This window comes from Eriocheir sinensis, chromosome 56 (genome assembly GCF_024679095.1).
Source record: "Eriocheir sinensis breed Jianghai 21 chromosome 56, ASM2467909v1, whole genome shotgun sequence".
NCBI lineage: Eukaryota > Metazoa > Arthropoda > Malacostraca > Decapoda > Varunidae > Eriocheir > Eriocheir sinensis.
Genome location: NC_066564.1, coordinates 4,677,628 through 4,702,251, shown reverse-complemented (window position 1 = coordinate 4,702,251; position 24,624 = coordinate 4,677,628). Strand labels below are relative to the sequence as shown.

The 24,624-nt window shown below is 50.8% G+C and overlaps 1 protein-coding gene across 50 annotated transcripts in view; it reads left to right on the top strand.

The window, feature by feature from the left end:
* Window positions 1-24,624, top strand: part of LOC126984177 (cell adhesion molecule Dscam2-like) — a 236,353-nt gene that overhangs the window by 121,248 nt on the left and 90,481 nt on the right. For 47 of the 50 annotated variants that reach the window (XM_050837600.1, XM_050837610.1, XM_050837604.1 and 44 more), the window contains exons 6-8: window positions 22,070-22,248; window positions 23,645-23,773; window positions 24,238-24,363. In XM_050837600.1, coding sequence (XP_050693557.1) covers window positions 22,070-22,248; window positions 23,645-23,773; window positions 24,238-24,363 — 434 coding nt within the window. Of the gene's footprint in view, window positions 1-10,062; window positions 10,187-11,081; window positions 11,206-19,166; window positions 19,291-22,069; window positions 22,249-23,644; window positions 23,774-24,237; window positions 24,364-24,624 lie in introns of all 50 variants that reach the window. The other 3 variants (XM_050837645.1, XM_050837617.1, XM_050837618.1) reach the window with 3 other exon arrangements.

Here is a 24,624-nt window from a genome sequence, read left to right as displayed (position 1 = left end):
GAGTTTCATCTTAGTTAGGGACCAGAAGACAGCAGCGTGGAGGCTTTCAACGGTTAGCCTGAAAACTTGTATAATTAGGTTTCAACCGTTTCAGTTAAAGCTTCCGAGGCAGTATCTACTAATGGGCGTGTGAAAACTTTCCTTAACGGCCTGTGGGATTTTGCTTGCGTCTCTTCGTTCAGGGTAGTTGCACGATTGTTTAAAAAGTGAAAGTAAAGTTGGAGGCATACCCTATAGCTGCGCGCGGCCTCGGTGCTCATATCCGTCGCATTGTTTTAAAGACCAAAGCCCCTATTTTTAAAGGTAAGAGAAGATGGCGCCACTATAAACACTTGCCTGCGCCATGACGGGCTGGGGCTGACTACCATCTAGGCCCCCCAAGAAAAGCCTACCGGCGCTATAGGTGTACACGTTAAAAAAAAAAAAAAATCGACGCCTTAGTTCGTCTGTTTGAAGAGCCTCTCGTAGAAGGTAAAGGGATAGTTTTATGTGACTTAAGCATCTGGGACGGGAAAATCACCCATGAAAACCTGGTTAATTTTTGTGGCCTTTAAAATAGTCGTTATGCCAGCCCGATACGTTTACGAATATGGACCCGAATTTTTCATCAGTTCATTGGGGACAGCAGGTGTGTAGTGACGCTTTATCCCTTCCTCACGCTCCCTCTCTCCCTCACGCTCCTTCCCTCCCCCTCCTTGAGTGTAGCCCAGCGTTACCATATTATCGTACTCAAAACATCGCATTCATCAGTTCCAGGGCCCAAAACTTTCGTAGCCACACAGATAACGCGATTCTAGGTGAAGTTATCGTTAAAAGCGTTACTTGTTGGTGTTTGTTTCCTATAGCTGTCAGTCAAAAACCGAAATATACGATGTGCTGAGTGGCTGAGTACGATAATTTGGTAACCCTGGTGTAGCCTTTGAAGGGTGACGACAGGCTAACTCTTGTATTCAGAACCTTTCTCGAGCGAGTCGCCTAAGGTCGCGTCAGGGGCCAAGAGCGACACGTACTCCTGGAGCGCGGGCTCGGCCTTTGCGCTCCCCTGCAAGGTCCAAGGCTTCCCCGTGCCAGACTTTAGGTGAGTTTCTGATTGTTGTTCTGGGCGGCGGTCGCGATGAGGGCAGGGAGGGGGGGATAGGGGGAAGGAGGACATGAAGTGCAGCCTGTCGTGGTTGCAAATAACACCTGAAGGAATGAAGGAGCATTGAAGTAGAGGGACACCCAACATATAGGGTCGTATTATTTAGTAAACATGCGCTTCTTACATCAGCTATATATTAAGGTCAAAGAGAGGGTCAGTCGGATTCTAATGAGTGTTTCTTCAGGTTCACGGTACAGAGGAAGGGTCACACTACCACCAGGGTCATACAACTACCCCTGGAAATGCCCACAACTCCTACGAAAGCCTTGTCAAATGTGTGTTCTTGGGCGGCGAAATGTCTTATAATTCGACCCATAGATGTCTGCTGGTGTTAGTATTGGACATGAAGTGCAGCCTTTCGTGGTAGCAAATATCACCTGAAGGAATGAAGGAGCACTGAAGCAGAGGGACACCCAACATATAGGATCGTATTATAAAACATTTCGTCACCCAAGAACAGAAATTTGACAAGGCTTTCATAGGAGTTGTGGGCATTTCCAGGAGTAGTTTCATGACCCTGGTGGTAGTCTGACCCTTCTTCTGTACCATGAACCTAAAGAACCACTCATTAGAACCCGATTGACCCCCTCTTTGACCTTTAGAAATAGCTGATGTGAGAAGCGAAAGTATCTTATAATACCGACCTATATAGACGTCTGCTGGTGTTAGTATTGAACTGGTGGGGTGTTGTACAAGGCCTCGGTCGTGATGGTTGGGAAGGGTGTGAGATGTGGGAGTTGAGGGTGGAATGACGCGAAGTACAACCCATCCATCATCACTTAAAGGCTTGAAGAAGGTGAAGGCGCAGAAATACTACTCATTCACAAGCATTTTATCGTGTCAGTATCGAGGTTTTGCTGTAAGACATACAAACTTAATCTCACATCGGGGATTTCACCTGAGTTGGCGTGGTGTCTTGCGCGCTAGGACAAAGTCGCGACGTGGGATGGAAAAGCTTGAGCGTGACGGTGAGCGGGTGTGTGAATGGTGACTTTGGGCTGGAAGGAAAAGTTACTGAGGAGCTGAATCATGTTAGGGGGAAAGGGAGAAGGAGGAGGAGGAGGAGGATGTAACGGTGCCGACTATAGGACTCGTAGAAGCATGTAAGACTTTTCCCTCCCTCCCTCATATCCCATCACCCTCACCCCCACCACCACCGCCATCGCCGCCTTCAAGAGCCCTTCTCGAGCGAGTCTCCCAAGGTGGCGGAGGATGCCCGCGGGAACATCCTCATCAAGCAGGCTGGGTCGGGCTTCGCTCTCACCTGTCGCGTTCAGGGCTTCCCCGTCCCTCAGTACAGGTAAACCACGGCTGCAGTTGATGAGGTTGACTCCGATAGAGAGATGGACGAGGTTGTGGGTGATTCTAAACATTTCGATGCCCAGGTTAGGAGCAGCGAGTAGCGGGCTTTCTTTTATTATTGTTTCCTTTTTTTGTGTGCCCTTGAGCTGTCTCCTTTGTTGTAAAAAAAAAAACTCACATTTGACACAGTTTTCGTAGGAGTCTTGGGTATTTCCGATGTTAGTTTTATGACCCTGGAGGTAGTTTAACTTTTCTAATGTACTATGAACCTTGAAAAACCCTCATTAGAGTCCGATTGATCTCCTTTTAATGTGAGAGGATGAAGCGTCTGAAAATGCCGACCTGTAAGCGGAGGCGAGGAGACAGGGCAGGAGGCAGGAGGCAGGTGATTGCGATAGGATTAATAGGAGACAGATAGACAGAAATGGAAAGAGGAAGAGGGTGGGAGAAAGAGAGGGTTTAAGTTGTGTTTGGGAAGTGTATGATGACGTAAAGGGCTGCTGTGAAGGAGTAGAAGGGAAGGCAAGTGTATCAGGCGGCGGGCTAACATCCTGGAGTCTGTGAGCAGCGTTCAAGGCATCATGTGACGTGCTTTGATGTTGATACCCTCCTTCCCTCCTTCCTTCCTTCCTTCCTTCGTCCCATCCTTCCTTCCTTCCTTCCATCCTTCCTTCCTTCTTTCCTTCCTCCCATCCTTCTTTCCTCCCTTCCTTCCTTCCTTCCTTCCTCCCATCCTTCCTTCGTCCACCCTCTGAATAGCGAGAGCCAGCGGCATTTTTAACCCTAATTTTGGGCGAATTCCAACTGTTCCTTTTGTTTAATCACACACACACACACACACACACACACACACACACACACACACACACACACACCTTTGAACACTTATAAATGACCCACCCTGACTTATGCCGCGTCCTCAGAACCCTTTTCAAGCGAGTCCCCGAAAGTGGCCGAGTTCGCCAAGAGCAACACCTTCGTCAGGGCTTCGGGCAGCTCCTTCGCCATCACCTGCCGCGCCCAGGGCTTCCCCGTGCCAGAGTTTAGGTCAGTCTTTGAAGGGCCCCCGTGCGCCGATGTGAAGTCTTGTGAGTCAGCCGCTGAGTCAGGGATTAGCGCTCGCTGACTCAGTGGTTTGCGGTGCTGTTTTTACCCCCGTGAGAGTTACATGAATCGAAAGAAAAATTATAGGCAATGCAAGTTTTATAATCTTTTAATATAACTCAGTGATGTGCGGTGATGTGTTCCCTTCTTGAGAGTTACATGAATCGGAAGAACAATTATAGGCAGTGCAAGTTTTATATTCTCTTTAATGTCACGGAAGGGAACGTTACCAAATCAGCGGGTCACTTGTTTTACTTGTTTTTCTGAGGTGGAAGCGAGAGAAGGTGCAGATTATACTATTATTGCAGGCGTTTTCTAGCCCTTAATTTACCTCACCATAACGCAAATAGAAAAGTAATATATAAATAATGCGATATGCTCTGTCTTTCATGCCATCAAAAACACCGCTATAGATATCTTGGTATGGGTTCAGTGGCCGAGTCTGGGACTGCTATTGCTTGTTGGTATTTTTGTTTAAGTGTTTAAGGTTAAGTTTTCTTCATGATTATCAGGTAAGGTTTGTTTTACAGTTGGTATTTCGGTAAAGGAAGTCATCTTGCTTCGGGTACCATTTTTTTCGTTTGTGTGTGTGTGTGTGTGTGTGTGTGTGTGTGTGTGTGTGTGTGTGTGTGTGTGAGTGAAGATAAGGGTATTTCCTCTTGTGGTGACGGCAGAAGGTCCATGAGCAACACACACACACACCACCTCAGGCTCCTCCACACACCCCCAGTCCCCTCCCCCCCACACACTCACGAGTCCCCCACGCCCCCCTCGCCCCCGTGTCCCCCTCACAGAGCCCGTAGGAAGCGGTCCGCCTCGCATGACCAAAGAAACACGGCTTGAGTCCTTCGTGCGTCCCTCCGGCCAGCCCTTCACCCTCCTCTGCCAGGCCCAGGGACACCCGCTGCCAGCCTTCAGGTACTCGCTAGGGACGAACACTCATGGCTACACTCGGCTTCGCTAACGTGTGTCCGCCTCTGTGTCTGGTGGTGTGTTGGTGTGTCTTCGTTCATCCAGACTGACTCGCAAAGTGTTGGAAATATTCTTGTGGAGGGAAATAGGAAGACAAGAGAGGGAGACGACAGGAGGAAAGGGAGGGTAGGGAAGAGGAGTCATTGGAGGAGAGACGAAGAAAACACGAACGAAAAAGCCGCTAATCGCTGCGTCTTCTAAGCCAAACAAAAGCCGTGTGTGTTAACAGCTTCGGTTAGCGCTGACGTGCCTACACCTCTTACGTCTGTTTGGTGTAGCGGTGTCGTGTGTGTGTGTGTGTCCCCAGGCTGACTTTCCTACCGAGGCATTGCAAGGTGGCGGTAGTGGTGATGGCGTGGGGAGTGTTCGGGACGCGGTTAGTAACTGTTTATGGCTATTTGAAAACCATTGCATCTCCTCTGTGTTTCCCCTCCGACGGGACTCCTCAGAGATCCCCGGCAAAGCGAGGTAATTTGCGACTTTAATAGCCACTTCACCCGCCTGTTAACTGCAGTGTAGCCACGTTAGCATTCAGCCTTTGCCTTCGCTTTACTTTATCCCGCTTGGTTACGGCTCATTAGCTTTGTCTGGTAAAAAAGAAGATTATACTCCCCTGGTCAGCGAGTCTTAACAGCCACTTCACCCGCCTCTTAACTGCAGTGTAGCCACGTTAGCATTCAGCCTTTGCCTTCGCTTTAGTTTATCCTCCTCGGCCACGGCTCATTAACGTTGTCAGTAAAAAGAAAAGAATTAAATGATACTCCCCTGGTCAGAGGACGGAGTTTGGTTCTATTGCTCGATGGTAACGTGGGCTCCTTGTGGTGTGGGGTGATGTTACGTGACCTGACCTTCCCCCTCCCCCCTCCCCTTGACCCTCGTGTGGCGGCAGATGCGGTGGGAAGCAGCGGCCCAAAGTTCACCAGCAGAAGGGAATCCGAAGCCTTCTCGCTGCGGCAGGGAGAGTCCAACGCCCTCTTCTGCCAGGCCCAGGCATCACCACCCCCGGCCTTCAGGTACACACACACACACACACACACACACACACACACACACACACACACACACACACACACACACACACACACACACCACCTCAGACTCCTCTACACCCTCACAGCCTACCCCAGTCCCCTTAACACACACCCACCACCCACCCCATACCCCTCCTGACCCCCCCACAACACCTCAGGCTCCTCCACACACTCACAAGCCCACACGCCTTGAGTCCTTCGTGCGCCCCTCCGGCCAGCCCCTCACCCTCCTCTGCCAGGCCCAGGGACACCCGCTGCCAGCCTTCAGGTACTCGCTAGGGACGAACACTCATGGCTACACTCGGCTTCGCTAACGTGTGTCCGCCTCTGTGTCTGGTGGTGTGTTGGTGTGTCTTCGTTCATCCAGACTGACTCGCAAAGTGTTGGAAGTTTTCTTGTGGAGGGAAATAGGAAGACAAGGGAGTGGCAAGAGAGGGAGACGACAGGAGGAAAGGGAGGGTAGGGAAGAGGAGTCATTGGAGGAGAGACGAAGAAAAGGGGGGGGCTTCGTGGTGCAGTGGTTAGTACACTCGGCTTTTCCGATACCCTACGCCCCTGTCCACCCAGCAGTGAATGGGTACCAGGTATTAATCGGGGGTTGTGTCCCGTCTCCTAGGATCTGTTCCCTTCTCCTATAATTCCTTCCCCTCCTGTCTCTCTCCGGCATATGACCACAGGTGTTGCGCCGACTAAACGAAACTTTCCAACTTTCCCGCTCGGCCACGGCTCATTAACGTTGTCTGGTAAAAAAGAAGAATTAAATGATACTCCCCTGGTCAAAGGACGGAGGTTGGTGCTATTACTGTATGGTAACGTAGGCTCCTTGTGGTGGTACGTGACCTGACCTTCCCCCTCCCCCCTCCCCTTGACCCTCGTGTGGCGGCAGACGCGGTGGGGAGCAGCGGCCCAAAGTTCACCAGCAGAAGCGAACTCGAGGCCTTTTCGATGCGGGAGGGAGAGTCCAACGCCCTCTTCTGCCAGGCCCAGGCATCACCCCCGCCGGCCTTCAGGTACACACACACACACACACACACACACACACACACACACACACACACACACACACATGCACACGCGCACTCCACAGATACCACTTCCTCAGCCTGTGTGCGTGTGTGTTTTCGCTTCGTCCATGTGTTGGCGCTGGGAACAGTCTCTTAAATTACGCAATACCCTTTTTCTTTCGATTTTGACCCTAATATTTTTTGGGAGGTGGGGATGAATAAAGCAGTGAATTTTGTTATATATAGAGTTGAGGATGGCTCTTCTTTTTCTTGCTTGCGTTCTTGGCAAGTCGCGGTTCATTGCTAAGACGTGCGAGGTAGCGGGGGTTGTCCAGCCTGGTGGGGAGGTTAACTTGGCCGCCATCAGCACCCCCAGCATTGCCAAATTATCGTACACAGCGTATTGTATTTTCGTAGTTTCTGACTGATATCTATAGCAAAAACAAACAAACATCAATAAATAATATAGTTTTAACACAAACTTTAATATTCTTTCGTTATTTGTGTAGATACGAGAGTTTTGAGGCTTAAAAATTATAAATACAATGTGGTGAATACGATAATCTGGCAACGGTGCTTCACCCTCGTGGCTGCCGGTGTGTGCGTGCCTGCGTGCGTGCTGCTCCCGTGACCGACCTGACAACACGGAGCCAGTGTGACGGCGCCGGGGAGCCTCGAGCACCGCGTCAAGAGGAACAGGTGGCCTCTAAGGATTATCGTGCTCGTTGCGTCTCGCCATCAGCAACAAGTCCGGGGTTAACGCGCGTGTCGACCCTGCTCACGGGGTAGTCAGCGGAGGCTTGGCACAGTTCCCGGTGATTCATGGCGGCGAGCGAGTTTAGCAAGGGCAGAGGGTAGATTCTTGTCTCGGTTATACTCCGTGGTCTAATGTGCATGGTCTGAGGACACAACGCCTCTCACAGAACCAGTGGGCAGCAGCACACCCAAGTTCTCAAGCCAGCGCGACTCTGAGACCTTTTCCCGACGCGAGGGTCAACCGACTTCCCTCTTCTGCGCCGCCCAGAGCTCGCCGCCTCCAGAGTCCAGGTATTCCGCTGCTTCGTCCTCTTGGCCAGTACGACAGTCCAACACCGTGTCATTGTAAGCGCCCAAACCAAACTATATTCTCCACAGTGATCCGTTATTTCTACTCAATACCAGATACTAATAAAGAGATTACCTGTGTGGGTTCCTAAAATTTCCTTCTTCTTTATATCAACGCCAAACACTGGGGCTACAAGGAGTTTTGGTCGTGTTTTGTGTTTGGTTGGGGAGCTCACAAACGTAGGGTATTGGACTGTAAAACTGGCCCTTTCTCTGAGACGCCGCGCTCTCTTGATAGGCAACGAAAGCTGGGTGACCGGGCCAGAGCGTTCTTTTCTTATCTTCCTTTTTTCCTTCCTTCCTTCCACATCTGAGGATAAAAAGTGAAGGGGGAAGTTACGTCCAGGCAAAGCTCTCCTCTCCTTCCCTTTTTTATATTAGGAGAGAGCAAAGATAAAGGGGAGGTTAAGTGGTCGTGATGAAGCAGCGTCCTGAGGGGAAGGGTGTGGGCGCTGAGCGAGGCCAGCATTGTACGGAAGGGGACAAGCGGGTGTAGTGAGGCTGAGGGGCAGTAAAGGCGGTAAGGGCAGGAGGCCAGGACGGGGCTATAAAGAGTACTGACGCGGACGGTATCCTCTTCAGCGGAGTTTGAATATTATATTTATTTAATTTTACTTATTTTAATTCATGTATTTTGCGTATTAGTAGCTAGAATACAGTGACACGTCGAAACGCTTGAGCGTGGGACGCCTTTGGTCACTAAATGAGTCCGCCATAATTTCCGGGTAGCTCGCGTGCAGGCTGAGGCATTGTTTTAAACCGACTCTGTACAGACCAGTCAGTAAATGGTGGTGTGGTTGTGGCGGTGTTTTTGTGAGGTTTGTCGGGGTGAAGTATGGGCGTTGCATTGGGAGGGGTGAAGAGGGAGAGGGTTCGTGTTGTCATGGGGTGGGTGACGAACGCTCGGTGCCCCGCAGTACCCGTGGGCGGCAGCGCTCCTCGCCTCGTGAGCAACAGGAACATGGAGGGCTTTGTGTACGCCGCCGGCCAGCCCGTGTCCCTCACCTGCCAGGCCCAGGCCGCCCCGCCACCCACGGCCAGGTGAGTGCCGCAGCAGGCCGCGGAGGTGCAAGACACGATTCCTTGGGGCAGATGTTGTCCCTGGTGTATATCTTAGCAGCCAATGTGGGGGAGGCCGCCACTGGGGGTTAATTGTTTGTAGTTCATTATTTTTAGCTCGACAGTATACCACTTTGAAGAATTCTCTTGGACGCACTGCGGCAAGTAAGTTGTTGCGGCGAAGGTTTGCGCGAGCTTGCTGTGAGTGACGTGTGGATGCGGCGGCAGGACGGGACGGTAAGGGACGGGGAAGGTCGGGAAGGGAAGGGGAGGTGCGGGGAGAGTTCATGTCATCGTTGCGGGAGGTTATCGAGGTGTGTGGTGATCCGTAGAGCCAATGGGCAGCAGCGCTCCCCGCCTCGTCAACGACAGGAACATGGAAGGCTTTACCCGCCCCGCCGGCCACCCCGTGTCCCTCACCTGCCAGGCTCAGGCCTCCCCGCCGCCCTCGGCCAGGTGAGTCAGGCTTCCTCCACCTTTAGCGACGCTTAAGGGGTTCGTGTACAGAGCAGACGCCCACCGCCTCACAGATAAGTTATATATTTTTCCCCTTTTCCTGTGATAGCACGAGACAAGCGCGATACCAACTCTCCTTTGAAATTAGTTGTGTTACGTGAGGGCCGGCGTGGCAGACATCGGGACACAGACAATGACTCAAAGCGCTGGCGGGGAAGAGCCACGTGTGTGTTTGTGTTTGTAAACAGACGGCATCGTGACTCTCTGAACTTAAGCAGCATTCAGGCCCAGCCGCTATTCATACCATACCTCCCGCTTTCGCTAATGTTTATTTTTCATCTGTGTGTGTGTGTGTGTGTGTGTGTGTGTGTGTGTGTGTGTGTGTGTGTGTGTGTGTGTGTGTGTCACCACGGGCATCGAGCAGTTCCGGTGGGCCACGTGGCACCCAGACTCTCCAAAGAAGAGAAACACATCACCTCAGAGACTCACCTCGGCAGCCCCTCCACCCTGCACTGCCAGACCCAGGCCCACCCCGCCCCCGCCTACAGGTACTGTGGGAGGGACTCGTGGAGCATGGAGGGGGGGACACGCCTCCACTTTAGTGTTATGGACAGGAGGCTGGTGGACAGCCGTGCTCGAGATCCGTAACCCAAAAAACACGCGTCACAGAGAGCAGTTCAACATCGCGATCACCTGCCATTCTGGTCTTTCCCAAATGCAAATCACGCTCGTTTTATTAATGCCAGGCATTTATCACTCTGATTTTCATCGCGCTGGCTATTCCATTCGTTGTTAAGTAAATGTAAGAGTTGAGACGGCGGGGGGAGAGAGGATGGAAGAGGGCGGGGCGATGCCCAATGCTCACTGACCTCGTGCGGTGGACATCCAGATGCTCTTGGCCTGACTGCCCCGCGGTTGGCCGTCAGTGACACCCTCACCAAGTCCGCCGCCGCCGCGGGTGATCCCGCCACCCTCACCTGCTCCGCCCAGGCCCAGCCCGTCCCCGAGCACAGGTGAGCCGGACCGTCCACACAGTGTCGTGCAGCATAGTAGTGTTTGGGCCTGTGCCTCAGTAGGGAGTGTTCAGAAAGCACCTTTCAACTTTGCCAAAGGGAGATATATACACGTTTCCTTACTCTTATTTTGTATAGTTAATGATTTTTCCCTTTTCAGGACTAGCGTGCATATACACAGTAACACACTCACACAATTAACAAAATTGAAGCAACCAGGAAGTTTGGTGTACTCTTGCCTGCTCACATTTGCTTTAGAAATTCCCGTTTGTAATGCTCGCCAAACGCTTCCCGTCGACGGAGGGGCAGGAATAATGAGATCCGTGTGTAGCCGGTGGTGGCCTCGCCTTTCACGGGGTCGGATGCCCGTCCCAGGCTCCAGACTCCCACTGAAGGGTATGTTCTGTAGATAATATTTTTCTTTCGTGTGACAGACCCGGTGGGGCTATCGGCGCCGCGTCTTTCCCTCAGCGACAAGTTTTTCCTTCCTAAAGCGGCTGCAGGTAGCACGGCGACCCTGTCCTGCCAGGGTCAGGCCCACCCGACCCCTGAGTACAGGTGAGGGAAGGGCGGGTGTGGGGAGGGAGGAGCAGAAACTTAAATAGGTTGGGGGTAGGGTCGTGTGTCCTGGCGGCGGCTGCTCAAGTGTGCCTTGGATCCCCTCTCAGCAAGTTTCTCATGGAGCTATCCAACAGCACCAACACTTCCTGTGCTGGGTTTTCTCAGTGGCAAATTTGCCTTGTTGCTACTGATTCTGGGGTTTTATTTCATATTATTATTATTCGTCAATGACCGCTTCATTGGTTGCCAAGTAATGCATGAGCCGAGACGGCGGGGTGGGTGGAAGGAGGCGGGACGATGCCCGGCGTTCACTAACCTGGGGCGGGGTATCCAGAGGCGGTGGGCCTCACCGCACCCAGGTTGGCCGTCAGCGAGACCCGCAGTGCGTCCATTGCCGCCGAGGGTAGTCCCGCCACCCTCACCTGCTCCGCCCAGGCCCAGCCCGTCCCCGAGCACAGGTGAGCCGCCCCCCGCACAAGTACCGCAGCGTTTTTACTTGTGTAGCAGCGGACTTATTGTCTTGTTGTGCCACAAAATCAGATGTTCTCAAACCGCTGGTCAACATTACCAAGGTGAGATGCATACATTTATAAATCTCTAATTTTGTTCCGAACGACAAGTTGTATACCCTTCTGCATATCAAATAATGTTACCTCTTTCAGGACACACACACACACACACACACACACACACACACACACACACACACACACACACACACACACACACACACAGATCAGAGAAACTCAACCAGTGGGGAAGAAAAACATGAAGATTTTCTATTTAAGCTTTGAACCAATGTACCTTCGTTTCTGCGGCACGTTAAACTCCCAGTGGCCTTCAGTCCAGTGAGATACTAAGAGTTAACTGAAAGGTGAAACTCTTGAGAGGCGGGGAGGCGGGGGATGGGGCGTTCTGGGATGCTGCTGTACGAGGATGTTGGTGAAGGCAGGGTTAAGGATGAAGGGAGGGCATGGGGTGTACTTGGTCTCACGATTAGTTTGCCTCACGACACAGTGCCCACCAGCCCCAGTGGCCCTCGTCTGGGCGTTTCCGAAAAATTCACCAGTTTAGTGTCGACGACGCGGGCGGGACAGAGCGGCGTGATGTCCTGCGTCTCCCAGGCCCACCCCGTCCCCAGATACAGGTACGCTCAGGTAGTTCAAACGGGCTCAGGACACCGTCAACAAACTCACGGAAAATTTCGGTAGGTTTGCAAGTTTACGAGTGTAGTGGCTCTTTGACGCCTAACATGACATGGTGCTGGCACGCGGTACAGGGGCGTTGAAAGTGTTGGGGTGTGTTGCGCTGGTAGGGGTTCCCAGGGGCTGCACAGTTCTGCCTAAACTAGCAGATATTCATAATGTACGTCACTCCAGTCCCTGCCGGCCTGTCTGCTCCGCGACTCACCCTTAGCGAGAAGCTCATTGGTCTCGCCTCACAAGCAGCCGTGGGTCAGGCCGCCGCCCTCACCTGCGTCGTCCAGGCCCATCCCGTCCCAGCCCACAGGTACATCCTCAGCTAGGTATGGTCATTCTGATGCCAACGGTAGTAAGATCCGTGAGGCCTCGCTAAGAATGTGGCGGGGTCCCCATCTCAGGCTCCCTTCGGAGGGTATGTGCTGTAGCTCATGTAGGCGTGTGACAGACCCGGTGGGGCTGTCGGCGCCGCGTCTTTCCCTCAGCGACAAGTTGGACCTTTCTGGGGCGGCGGTGGGAGGAACGGCGACCCTGTCCTGCCAGGCTCAGGCCCACCCGACCCCCGACTACAGGTGTGTGTGTGTGTGTGTGTGTGTGTGTGTCTGTCCTATTTGCGTACGCGTGTGGTATTGGCTGTTTCTTAGCAGTTACAATAAAATTTTCTGGCGCACAACAATCAACATTGGCGTGCAGTCAGTAGTGGGCGCGGCCAAGCAGTCCAGAACAATAAATGCGTGGAATGACGTGTTGAGAACTAATGCCTCGGCACTTCAGAGTCATGTGGCGGAACTAGAAATGTTCTTTTAGAGGAATAAAAACGAGAAATCATCAACATTCCACCTCCTCGATGAGACGGAGGGGACGCCCTTAAGACCCAGCAAGATGCTCACCTTGACGTCCTTTGCCGCGCCTCACTCTTGTCTGTCAATCTAGAGCCGACGTCGACGGTGCGGCCCACGGTGAAGGACGCGGGCATCAAGCTGCTGGAGAGCCGCGCCTCTGCCCGCACCACCGCCACGCTGCTGTGTCTGGTGCAGGCCCACCCCGTCCCCACCTTCAGGTCTGGCCACACACACACACACACACACACACACACACACACACACACATTTTTTTCACAAAGTTTGTCGTTCCAAGCATTACCTGTAACACCACACTTGCATGCAGAGGAACCCACAGTTAGGAGTCTATATTTTTTTCTCCCTGACACGCGTAAGTGACCATGAAAAATAGAGAGCTCAGAAGTGTTTATACATTTTCCGCGGCGACCTTCCTGACTTTTGCATTGTGTGGTGGGTGAGGAGGCGGGCTGGGTATTGCGGCGGTGATAGTGGTGGTGGTGGTATGTGTGTGTGTGTGTGTGTATTGTGGGGGGAGAGAGAGTTAAAAAGGGACGGAACACACATCTTTAGTCCCACTTGGCGCCGTTGAGAAATCCTTCCTTCTTTTTTTGTGCGTGTGCTATTCAGTGCCTCAGAGTCCATGGCACGAGTAGAAAAAGAGGCTTCGGGTTTCCACAGAGCAAAGGACAGTGGCGCGGCGAGGAGACACTCAGTGGGTCTGGCCGTAAAAAGCACAGGTGTTCAGGGGGGAAAAGTTAAATTGGTACAGGTGTAGAGGGAGGAAAAAGTTAAATTAATACAGTCGATACGTGTAAACAAATAAATTAACTTTTCAACTTAGCAGGCTACACTAACGACAGACAATTTGAGAAGGGATAAAAAAGAAAGCAAAGTAACAACAAAGCCCATGAAGGCGTGCGTGTGGTACTCGGCGCGCTGCACTAACCATTGTACCCCCTCCCCCCAACACCCCCAGTGCCCGAGGCGAGTGTTGGCCCCAAACGCAAGGATGGGGACTTCTTAGGTAACATGCGTTCAGTTGGCGAAGGTGACCCAACGGCCTTGACCTGCAGTGTCCAGGGGTCCCCGCCGCCCTCCATCAGGTCAGTGGCCATGCCCCGGAGGCCTTGCCACAGGCGCCTCACAGACTCCACGCAGCCTCTAGAACTTCCTCTGTCGTTTCTAAATCCACACAAGACCTTGATCCTTCCTTTAACGCCTTACAGACTACACAGCCTTGTCAGCCTCGTTTTTTTTTTTCTCTGTATGGACGCTACACAGACTCCACACTTGAACTTCTGACCCTCAGAAACTCCACACACTCCGGGGACTCCACGTGATCACACTCGTCACGCCCGTGCTCTGCGGCTTAGCTAAACACTCGTTGATCCCCAGCGCCTCCCGTCACCACCTTCAGGGGAAAAAATTGACGACTATCCGTGGGAGAAAGACGTACGTAGACCTAGACCAGGCATGCTCATAAGGTTAGAGTATCGCGTGCGAGGGTGAGAGGCAGAGGGGGTTAGAGTGAGCCAGTGTGGTGCCCATCTCAGGCTCCCTTCGGAGGGTATGTGCTGTAGCTCATGTAGGCGTGTGACAGACCCGGTGGGGCTGTCGGCGCCGCGTCTTTCCCTCAGCGACAAGTTGGTCCTTTCTGGGGCGGCGGTGGGAGGAACGGCGACCCTGTCCTGCCAGGCTCAGGCCCACCCGACCCCCGACTACAGGTGTGTGTGTGTGTGTGTGTGTGTGTGTGTGTGTGTGTGTGTGTGAATGCATATATGCATGTGGCATTGACTGTTCCCTGTCAGTTGAAATAATATTTTCTGGCGCACAGCAGTCAGTATTGGGCGCTGCCCAGCATTGCACAACAACAATTGCATGGAATGACGTGTTGGGCAGCATTCCCGCGGCGCTTCGGAGTCCCGTGGCGAAACTCAAACTATTGTTTTGGAGGAACAGAAACAAGAAATCAAACATTTTCATCTCATTGAGACGGAGGGGACGCCCTTAAGACCCGGCAAAATGCTCGCCTTGACGTCCTTTGCCGCGACTCACTCTTGTCTGTCAATCTAGAGCCGACGTCGACGGTGCGACCCACGGTGAAGGACGCGGGCATCAAGCTGCTGGAGAGCCGCGCCTCGGCCCGCACCACCGCCTCGCTGCTGTGTCTGGTGCAGGCCCACCCCGTCCCCGCCTTCAGGTCTGGCCACACACACACACACACACACACACACACACACACACACACACTCACACATTTTTTTCTTTTACACAAAGGCAGTCATTCCAAGCGGTCCCTGTAGCATCACACTTCCATGCAGAGGAAGCCACAGTCAGAAGGTTTTTTTTCTGGCACGCGTAAGAAAGTGACCGTAACGAATAGGGAGCTCAGAAGTGTTATACATTTTCCGTGACGATCTTCTTCCTGACTCTTGCATTGTGTGGTGGTGAGGAGGCGGGGTGGGGATTGCGGCGGCGGCGGCGGTGTGTGTGTGTGTGTGTGCGTGTGTGTGTGTGTGTGGAGAGGGAGTTAAAAAGGGACGGAACGGACATCTTTAATCCCACGGCGCCGTTTAGAAACCCTTCCTTCCTTTATTTTCCGTTGTGCCGATCAGTGCCTCAGAGTCCATGGCACGAGTAGAATAAGAGGCTTCAGGTTTCCACAGTGCAAAGGACAGTGGCGCGGCGAGGAGACACTCAGTGAATCAGGGTGGAAAAAGTTAAATCAGTACAGGTGTGGAGGGATGAAAAGGTTAAATTAATTCAGCCGATACGTGTAAATAACGCTAACAGAAAGAACAAATGAAGCTACTTTCCAACTCGACGGACAACACAAACGGCAGACAATTTGATAAGGGAGATAAAGAAGAAAGCATAGTAACAAGAGCCCTTTGAAGCGTGCGTACGATACTCGGCGCGCTGCATTAACCCATGCAACCCCCCCTCCCCCCTGACCCCCAGTGCCCGAGGCGAGTGTCGGCCCCAAACGCAAGGACGGGGACTCCATAGGTAACATGCGCTCAGTTGGCGAAGGTGACCCAACGGCCTTGACCTGCAGTGTTCAGGGGTCCCCGCCGCCCTCCATCAGGTCAGTGGCCATGCCCCCGAGACCTTGCCACAGGCGCCTCACAGACTCCACGCAGCCTCTGGAACTTCCTCTGTCGTTTCTAAACCCACATAAGACCTTGATCCTTCCTTTAACTCCTTACAGACTACACAGCCTTGTCAGCCTTGTTTATTTTTTCTCTGTATGGACGCTACACAGACTCCACACTTGAACTTCTGACCCTCAGTAGACGCCACACCCACCCACGACTCCACGTGATCACACTCGTCACACCCGTGCTCTGCGACTTAGCTAAACACTCGTTGATCCCCAGCGCCTCCTGTCACCACCTTCAAGGGAAAAAAGTGACGTCTATCCGAGGGAGAAAGTCGTGTTAACAAGGCCAGGCATACTTATGAGGTTAGACTATCGCGTGTGAGGGTGAGAGGCAGAGGGGGTTAGGAGCGAGCCAGAGTGGCCCTGGGATGTTTGATAGTGAAGGTGACTCCTTGACGTGCCTCAGAGCCCCAGGCCAGCGCCGCCCCCAGGTTACGAGAGTTGCCCATCCCCAGCAGCGTACCTCAGGGTGCTGCTCACGCTCTCCCATGCAACCTGCAGGGCTTTCCCATCCCCAGCTACAGGTAAGATGAGTTGTTATTTTCGGCCCATTACTCCTCCCGCACCGCACACGTGTACTCGACGCCATCAGGTGAGTAAGGCTTAATTAACCTGGTAGCTGCGGGGATCATGTTTCTTAAAGGTCCCTCTAAGTCTAAGCGAGAAAAAGGAGAAAAAAATCATCAGTCACGCAAACCATTTCATAATATACATTAACGCATTTGTGATCAGCTTATGCATCATCTATTTTTTGGGGGGGGTTATATCATGGCAGAAATTTGGCCCGTCGCTGGTACACGGTAAAGCCACAAATTTAACCCATCGCTGCTACCGGGTTAAATAGCGATGCCCGTCCCTCGTCAGTGTCGGGGTTCATAAGTTTGTAAAGTGTCGCCGGCCGTGGGGAATGCAGTTTGAAGTTTTGCCTTTCCATTTTCCTCCCCTTATGCGATTGGAATTAATTTATTATATGTATGTATAGTATGTAACACTCCCAGACTGGGGTACCGACTCTTCACGGCGCTTTCACGACATTCCTTTCGTTGAAGATTTATATTCACTATTTGTAACTGATTCAACAATAAAGTCATTGAATTGTAAAGCTTCACGAGCACCAGTGTTCGGGGCCTTCCCGCGACCCAGTGCTTCTTGAGATTTTTTTTAGTTCTGAACTTATCTTTCTTTTTGTATAACTACCAAATATAAACAAATATGGAAGATAAAAATATTATCTAACAGTAATGAAACGTTGTCTTAGATTTCACCCCCGAGAACATGCCACAGCTAACACGAAAACACTGGCCGCCATGGCCCCTAAAATCTTGTGTCCCCTACAGGGAGCCATTGGCCTCCCTTCGTCAAGTAAATTATTTTATACCACCGTGAGGCAGGTGACCCCTCGAGAACATTCACTCTTCCTAAAGGGGGTATAAGCTTACTTATGTGTGTGTGTTTGTTTGTTTATGTGTGTTGCCAAGACGCCACCACCAGCACTGCCCCCAAGCTCCGGGAGATGCCCTTCCCGGCGGAGGTGGCGGTGGCGCAGTCAGCCTCACTAACCTGCAGGGTCCAGGCCTTCCCGCTCCCCTCCTTCAGGTGTGTGGCCAGAGGGGCCGTGAGGGTCGGCGCTGTAGGTGCTTTAATGTGTAAGGGGCGGCTCAGGCCGTTAAAGGAGATGACGGGCACTTAACTCTGTCGTATTTTTTCTTTCTGGAGCATCTGAAAGAATGTTCGCCACGCTGCAGAGCAGTTCACTACTCGGGGTTCCGGCGACGCGCCAGGGCGACAGCCTACGTATCTTTATTCAAACGAATCATTTTTGTATAGTAGTCTGCAAAGTTTGGGCGGCAACCATTCACACGAGTCTCCCGGGCGGGTGTTTGTTGGCCTTGAAAAAGTGAGACCCCTGGGACGGCCCGGGCTCAACGGCAGATGGGGACGCGCCGTCGGGGCGGAGTTATTGGTCTTTCATTCACCTTCTGAGGCCGCGGCGAAAAGTGAACTGCAACTCATAATTGAGGTGCCACTCAGTCTTCCTGGACGACAAGGCTCCGCGCGTGGCCGCTGGCAACAGGTGAGGCAGAAGGGGAGGCGTGCACCGTGGCCTGAAATATTTCATGAGTAAAATTATATCATAAAAGTTTCGTCATGGACCTATGCATTCGTAATACACTGGGCCCCGTGTAATGTGTGTTCATTCTTGATAGGAGGGGGGGGTGCGGTCAGAGTGAAGTCAAGATAACTCCAGGCCTCTCATTGAGTGTGAAGGCAGCGGCGGGCCGGGCGGCGAGGCCAACGCCGCGACAATGCATGGCAGCCACCCGGCGCGGGGGGCGGAGGCGGGGGGCAGACTGGCGGGGCGGTGGAGTATCGTCACGAGACTCGGGACCTTCAGCTGTGAGGGCCAGCGCGGCTCTCACTCCACGTGGCTCCTTATCGATCGTCCCACAACAAACCTTAAAGCCGCACCACCACGGCCGCCCCGCGCGGGTCAACGGCTTCACCGCCCCCGCTTGTTGTTGTTGTTGATGCCATTTTCGGGCAGCGACTCGGCCAACTTTCATGATTTCGTTGACATTTGCTAACTTTATGGGGCTTTTTCACTCTCTCTGAATGGGTAGTTGAGGACGAGTGGAAAGAGGAGTGTGTCGCAGTGTTACGGAGGGTTTTAAGCGCTTTTGAGAAGGTTTATTCACTTTATTATTGGGGTGTTTCTTTTTCTGCAGTGTGGAGGTTAGGGTGCCGGGCTTTTAGTTGGTCAGGGTGGGAATCGCTGGTCAGCAGCAAGAGGTGTCACGTACCTCTTACCATTCTTTCGTTTTTATTCGGAAACTCTGAGTGCACTTACTTTTATGGTCAAGAGTATTTCCCGGGGACAATTCGTAAGCAATGGACACTTTATACGATGAACCAGACAAACTAATTTTGCTAACCATGCAGAGATTTTTTTACCTCGGCAGATTATTGACGTGTTACTTGAAGAATGTGTTCTGTGAATCTGTATATTTATTTATTTGCCTACTTATTCAGTCAGTCCTTCATTATTTAATTTACTCATGCAAGTGCTGATTTGCAAACTTTTTTTTATGTCACGACTGAAATTTGAAACGTAGCTCGGCGTCGCCCCAGTGTCACCTCAAGACACCCCACTCCCTCGGCTCCTTGTCCCTCTCGTCTCCTTTGCTGGGTCAGTATACCTTACCTCCCGTCGACAGCTCCCGGGGGCCACGTGCAGCCCAAGTTATCAGGTGACCGTCTGCAGGAGTTGTCAGGTGAAGTAGTCGGGTCAAGCGTGGCCATGCTGTGTCCCGCCCAGGCCTTCCCTCGCCCGGACTTCAGGTAACATCGCCCTTCGCACCTGTACACTTCGACCCCATTTTGCTCCTTCCACCCCATCTCAGGTTAATGGGAGGACTCAAGTTTTTAATAAAGCCTCAGACTTCTTACGTGTATGTACGGCAGTCAGAATTTATTTAACGAAGACTCCAGGAACACGACCCTTGCCCCCCTCCCCCTCACTCCCTGTACCATCGTTATTGTCATGGCTAAGCTCGTCTCTTCTGGTGCTGGCGGCCACAGAGCCCATGAGTCAGGTGCCCCCAAAGGTTACGAGAACCCGCGTGCCGGAGGAGTCTGTGCAAGCCTCGTCCTCAGCCTCCCTCTTCTGCCCTGCCCAGGCTCACCCGCCGCCCCGCTACACGTAAGATGGATGTTATCTGTAGGGCGGGAGACTCCTGTAGCTTGCTTGCTTGTTCTAGAAAGAATGGCCTTATCTCGAGGTTTTCAGACCGGTTTGGATTATCTATGGGTTATATAATGAAGATTGTTAGTTATCCTGATGCTTAGACAAGTCGACTGGTCGCATGGAGTTCTGTACCTACCCTCTTGACCTCGCATCTGACCTCTCGTTCTTTTTTTCTTTTGTCGGAGCAGCGTCTAGCGGGCTTTTTGTTGTTGTTGTTTTTGCTTTCTTACCCTTGAGCTGCCTTCCTTGCTGCAAAAAGAGTCGCCAACGTTTTCCTTGAGTAGAGGTGCGCGAGGCCAAGGAACATTAAGGCTCCTCCTGCTGCCTCTTAGCGGGGTCAGTACAGGCTGTATTCCCAACCCTCCCAGAGCCCAAGAGCAGAGTGCCGCCCAGGGTGACCGGAAGCCGTCTGTCCGAGGCATCTCTCCGGGTCGGCGGCGAAGCAACCCTGTTCTGTAATGCTCAGGCTCATCCCTTACCCTCGGCCACGTAAGGAACTATGCTAGTGTAACCCCGTGTGCTGTCGGTGGTCAGACCTTTTATTTCCTGTGCGCATTGTGTCGATCCTATAGTTTCTGATTCTGGATTCAGGTCAATAGATCACAGCACATAGAATGATTTGCCTGATGGGGGGGAGGGAGAAGCGGTAAGGAGTGTGTGTGAGTGTAAGGAAGTTCATGAAGTATAGTTGTTGGGATTAAGGTTTTGTGGAGAAATTTAAGTGCGTGTTTGAATTCTAAAGTGTACTGTACTGCGATCTGAAATAGGTCGAGGAAGCCTGTTCCAGTCTCGTTGAAAGTATGAGTGCGTGTATGTTTCTGTGTAGCCCAAACTTTGGTGTAGCCTATGTTTGCTATTTCTGGCGTGTGTTCCAAGTGATGTATGTATGAGTGCATCAATGTCCTTGTGATCGCTTGTGATTTTGGACATATATGTGTAGCAGTGTGCTTGTCTGCGTATGTTAAGGAAATCTATCGTTGTGTGAAAATGCTTATTTGCTACTGCCGGCCCCCCTACAGCAGGCAAGCCCCGCCCAATGAGTGTAGAGAGCTATATAGTCAAATACTTGCCCCTGCCACGCCCCGCAGTGAGCCGTCAGGGTGCCCGCTCATACCCGCAGCTCGTGACTCGCTCGTTGTTGTGCGAGACACTGAATCGGGTTCGTCCATGTAAAGAAGACTGTCTTGGGCTTGACTGTTGTCTCGTCATTGACTCGTGAGGGTACAAGCAGTGAACGTTATCCCTGCAATTTCCGTCCCTCATCCTTAGCTCCAGCTGGAAATATTGCGCCGCGGCTAACTGGCAGCGACTTGTCGAGGCTAACAGGATCAGCTCGCAGCGACCTAGCCCTGCCGTGCCCCCTGCAGGGCTACCCGCTGCCTTCACACCGGTAGGTCTCGGGGCTCCGCGGGACGCCCCGGGCCAGCACATAACGGTGTGAAACATCCTTTAATAATGTGTTTTATCCACAGGGAAGAAGTAAATAATGACTTAGACATTATTTCCAGTAAGGTCACCATGTTAGATTTCATGAGTATATAGTGCATAGGTTTGAGCCATTGTATTTTCTAGCTGATTTTAGTATTCATGATTAGTATATAGTTTTTAATAGGTGTTTTGTAATTAGCTGTACTGAACATATTTCACTTTTGCCTAATTGAAAATCATTTATTTCAACCAGTGTTCCAATACTTTCCTACCCTTCCCTGCCCCTCCACAGCAGTGTGTTTCCCTCTCCCTCCACCACCCACCCCTTTACTCCTCTCCCTACTCCCTACCGTTGGCCTGTTTTCCCCTCCTCCAGACTACACGCCCGTCCTCCACATTGGCATTGCTTACCCATATTAGGTATTTCATATGTAACGAACTATCTTCATCAGTCATTCACTCGTCATGTTTTAGAACCATACTTTCTGCCACCTCCAAGATAACAAATTACTACAGGAGGTATTACTGAGATCTGGTTAGCATTGTAGAATCTTGCTGTAATTATCTGGAGGAAATTTTCTGCTTATGTTTAGCCGAACAGTGGTCATAGTCACCTCATTAAAGCAAATACAGTCTGTAAACTTAAGTCTGACCCAAGCTGACAACATAACCCTTGGCGTGTTTGCAAGCTGAGTGCTGATTGGCTACTGTTATGGCTTCCAAGTTTTCTTTAACCTCTGTTTGTGTTTATCTCTAATCTGCACTGTGCTTACGAACACGCTTAGGTTTATGTTGTCAGCTTGGGTCAGACTTAAGTGAACAGACTACAGTAGGCATAAATAAAACTAAAATTATGTGCTATGTATGTAAACAAAAACAAAGACACCTCAAACTTGTGGCATATCAGAATTTCAAAACTAATTGTGAATTGTTCTTTTCCTTTAGGTGGTTCAAGTTTTCAGAGACCGGACGCAAGGCCTCCGTGGAGCTCGGCGAGAGGATCAAGCAGGTGGGCGGCACCCTCATCATCCGCGAGGCCAAGGTGGAGGACTCCGGCAAGTACCTGTGTGTGGTGAACAACTCCGTGGGCGGCGAGAGTGTAGAGACTGTGCTGACCGTTACGGGTGAGTCATTATTATTATTATTATTATTATTATTATTATTATTATTATTATTTACAGCAGAGTCAGTTCAAGGGCATAAAAAAAGGTAACAAATGTGAAGAAAAAAAAAGCCCGCTACTCACTGCTCCTATAAGAGTTAAGGAGTGGCCGAAAGATGGGTCAATTTCGGGAGGAGAGGTGTCCTGATACCCTCCTCTGCTGCTTGTTATTTTATCATTATTATCACTATTGCAGTAAGAATCCGATAATCCGGCGTCCATTTATTCGCAATTTTATCATTATTATCACTATTGCAGTAAGAGTCCGATAATCCAGCGTCCATTTATTCGCAATTTTATCATTATTATCACTATTGCAGTAAGAGTCCGATAATCTGGCGGCCAATCGTTCGGAAATCCCGGTGGTTCGGAATTTTCAGCCGAGTCATTTTTAGCTTAGGCAGCATCCAAAATCTAATTATATGATTATACTTTGGGCAGCATCGAGGCAAAACGAGAAAAAAAAAGGAAAATACGGAAAAAGAGACGTAAGCGGCGCATCGAACTATCTAATCCTGCACTCACGTTGACACTCCAGTCAGTAAAATAAATAAATAAATAGATAAAATAAAAATAAACGATGGAAATGTAGAAGAATCTTACATTTGAAACGGCATTGTGGAAGGCGCTCGGTCCTTCTCTTACTTCTCTTTCTTTACAATCACCATGGCAGTTCACTCAATCAGACAATAAGTAAAAAGAAACATGGTAAAAAAACATATACAAAGAGGTGAAAATGTATGATAAACAATATGTGGAAGGGTACTTTTGTTGTTGTTGTTGCCATTCACCTCCAAGCCCTCAACGCCTTTTCTCTACCACCTCGCCCTCGCCACCTCCTTATTGAAGTTATCTAGGGCAACATTGTACGCCATCATGTCCGGCTTATGTCTATGTGTGCCTTCTACGGGAGGGTGCAGCTGAGGACTTTACTGTTGCCTACTATCATTATTATTATTATTATCATTATCGTTATTATTTCCATCATCATCATCATCTCCATACAGGCTTGCATTACTGTTCAACCATCCATGTCATTTACATTAATCAGAAACATTATGGCGCCAACACCAAGCCATGCAGAACTCCACTTGTTCTTTCCCCCCAGCGGCCAGCCTCACATTCTGTCCTTTATCACTCTCCTCATCTGTTGGTCTCTCAGGGAGCCTCTCATTCACCCCAGAAGAGCCTTTTAGTCCTCCTCCATGCCCCAACTTCCACATGAATTGTTCTCCTCATAGGCGTTCTCCAGATCAAGATAGCTAGCCTACAGCTGCCTACGCCTTTTTGCAGTTTGTACAGCATCTTGAAAATTATTAATACTAACTTCTTTTCTTTCTTTGCTCTTCCTCCTGTAGCCCCTCTGAGTGCTCAGGTGGAACCCAAAGTACAGACCGTAGAATTTGGCCGGCCCGCCACCTTCACCTGCACCTACCGCGGCAACCCCGTCAAGTCCGTCAGCTGGCTCAAGGATGGCGTGCTGCTCGGTGAGTCAAACTTTGGTAAAATTCTAGATTGTCACCCGTGGGACACTATCTGACGAAACTATTATTTTCTGGTGACAATATAGAAAAATACCCCAAACCCTTCATAGAGCACCAAGGCGTTCGTGATACTGTGGGCTGATGATGTCTTGTCATTATTCCCTAACATCAGTATTTTATGTTTACACAGCATCTACATTGTATTAGGTTTTATACATGATCCAGAGGTTAATTAAAGTATAGGGTTACATGTGAGGATGTGCATAAGCTGTATTCAAATAGTATTTCATTTTATATACTTGGGGATCCTTGGATTTTGATATCTGCAGGGATCTTAGTAACTAGTCCTTACAGATACCAAGGGATGAGTAAAAACTAAAGTGACACTTCACAGATTGGTGCTTGACTAATACTAAATATGCATGAAATTGTTCCCAAGTTTTACACTCCTGCTCCCCCCTGACCAGAACACAAGGAGGCTGTTCTTCGCATCAACTCTGTGGGCCGAGAGGACAAGGGAATGTACCAGTGCTTCGTGAGGAATGACCAGGAGTCTGCTCAGGCCACCGCTGAACTCAAACTTGGAGGACGCTGTGAGTAGTTAAGATGACTGCAGGGGAGAGGGAATCACTAGGAGCTGGATTTCAGAGATTTATACAAGTTTCCACTCAGAATCTATCCTCTATTTTCTGGGGCTGAAGGCTATTAGAAAACATATAGGGCAACAGAAGAGCAATTGGTTGAGTTGATTGTGGTTTTGACTTGATAGAATTAAATAGCTTTCTCCTCTTTTTTAGGGTGTTTTGTGCCCTATACTAGTTGTGTGTATTTTATATTTCTGCTGTGTTTCACTG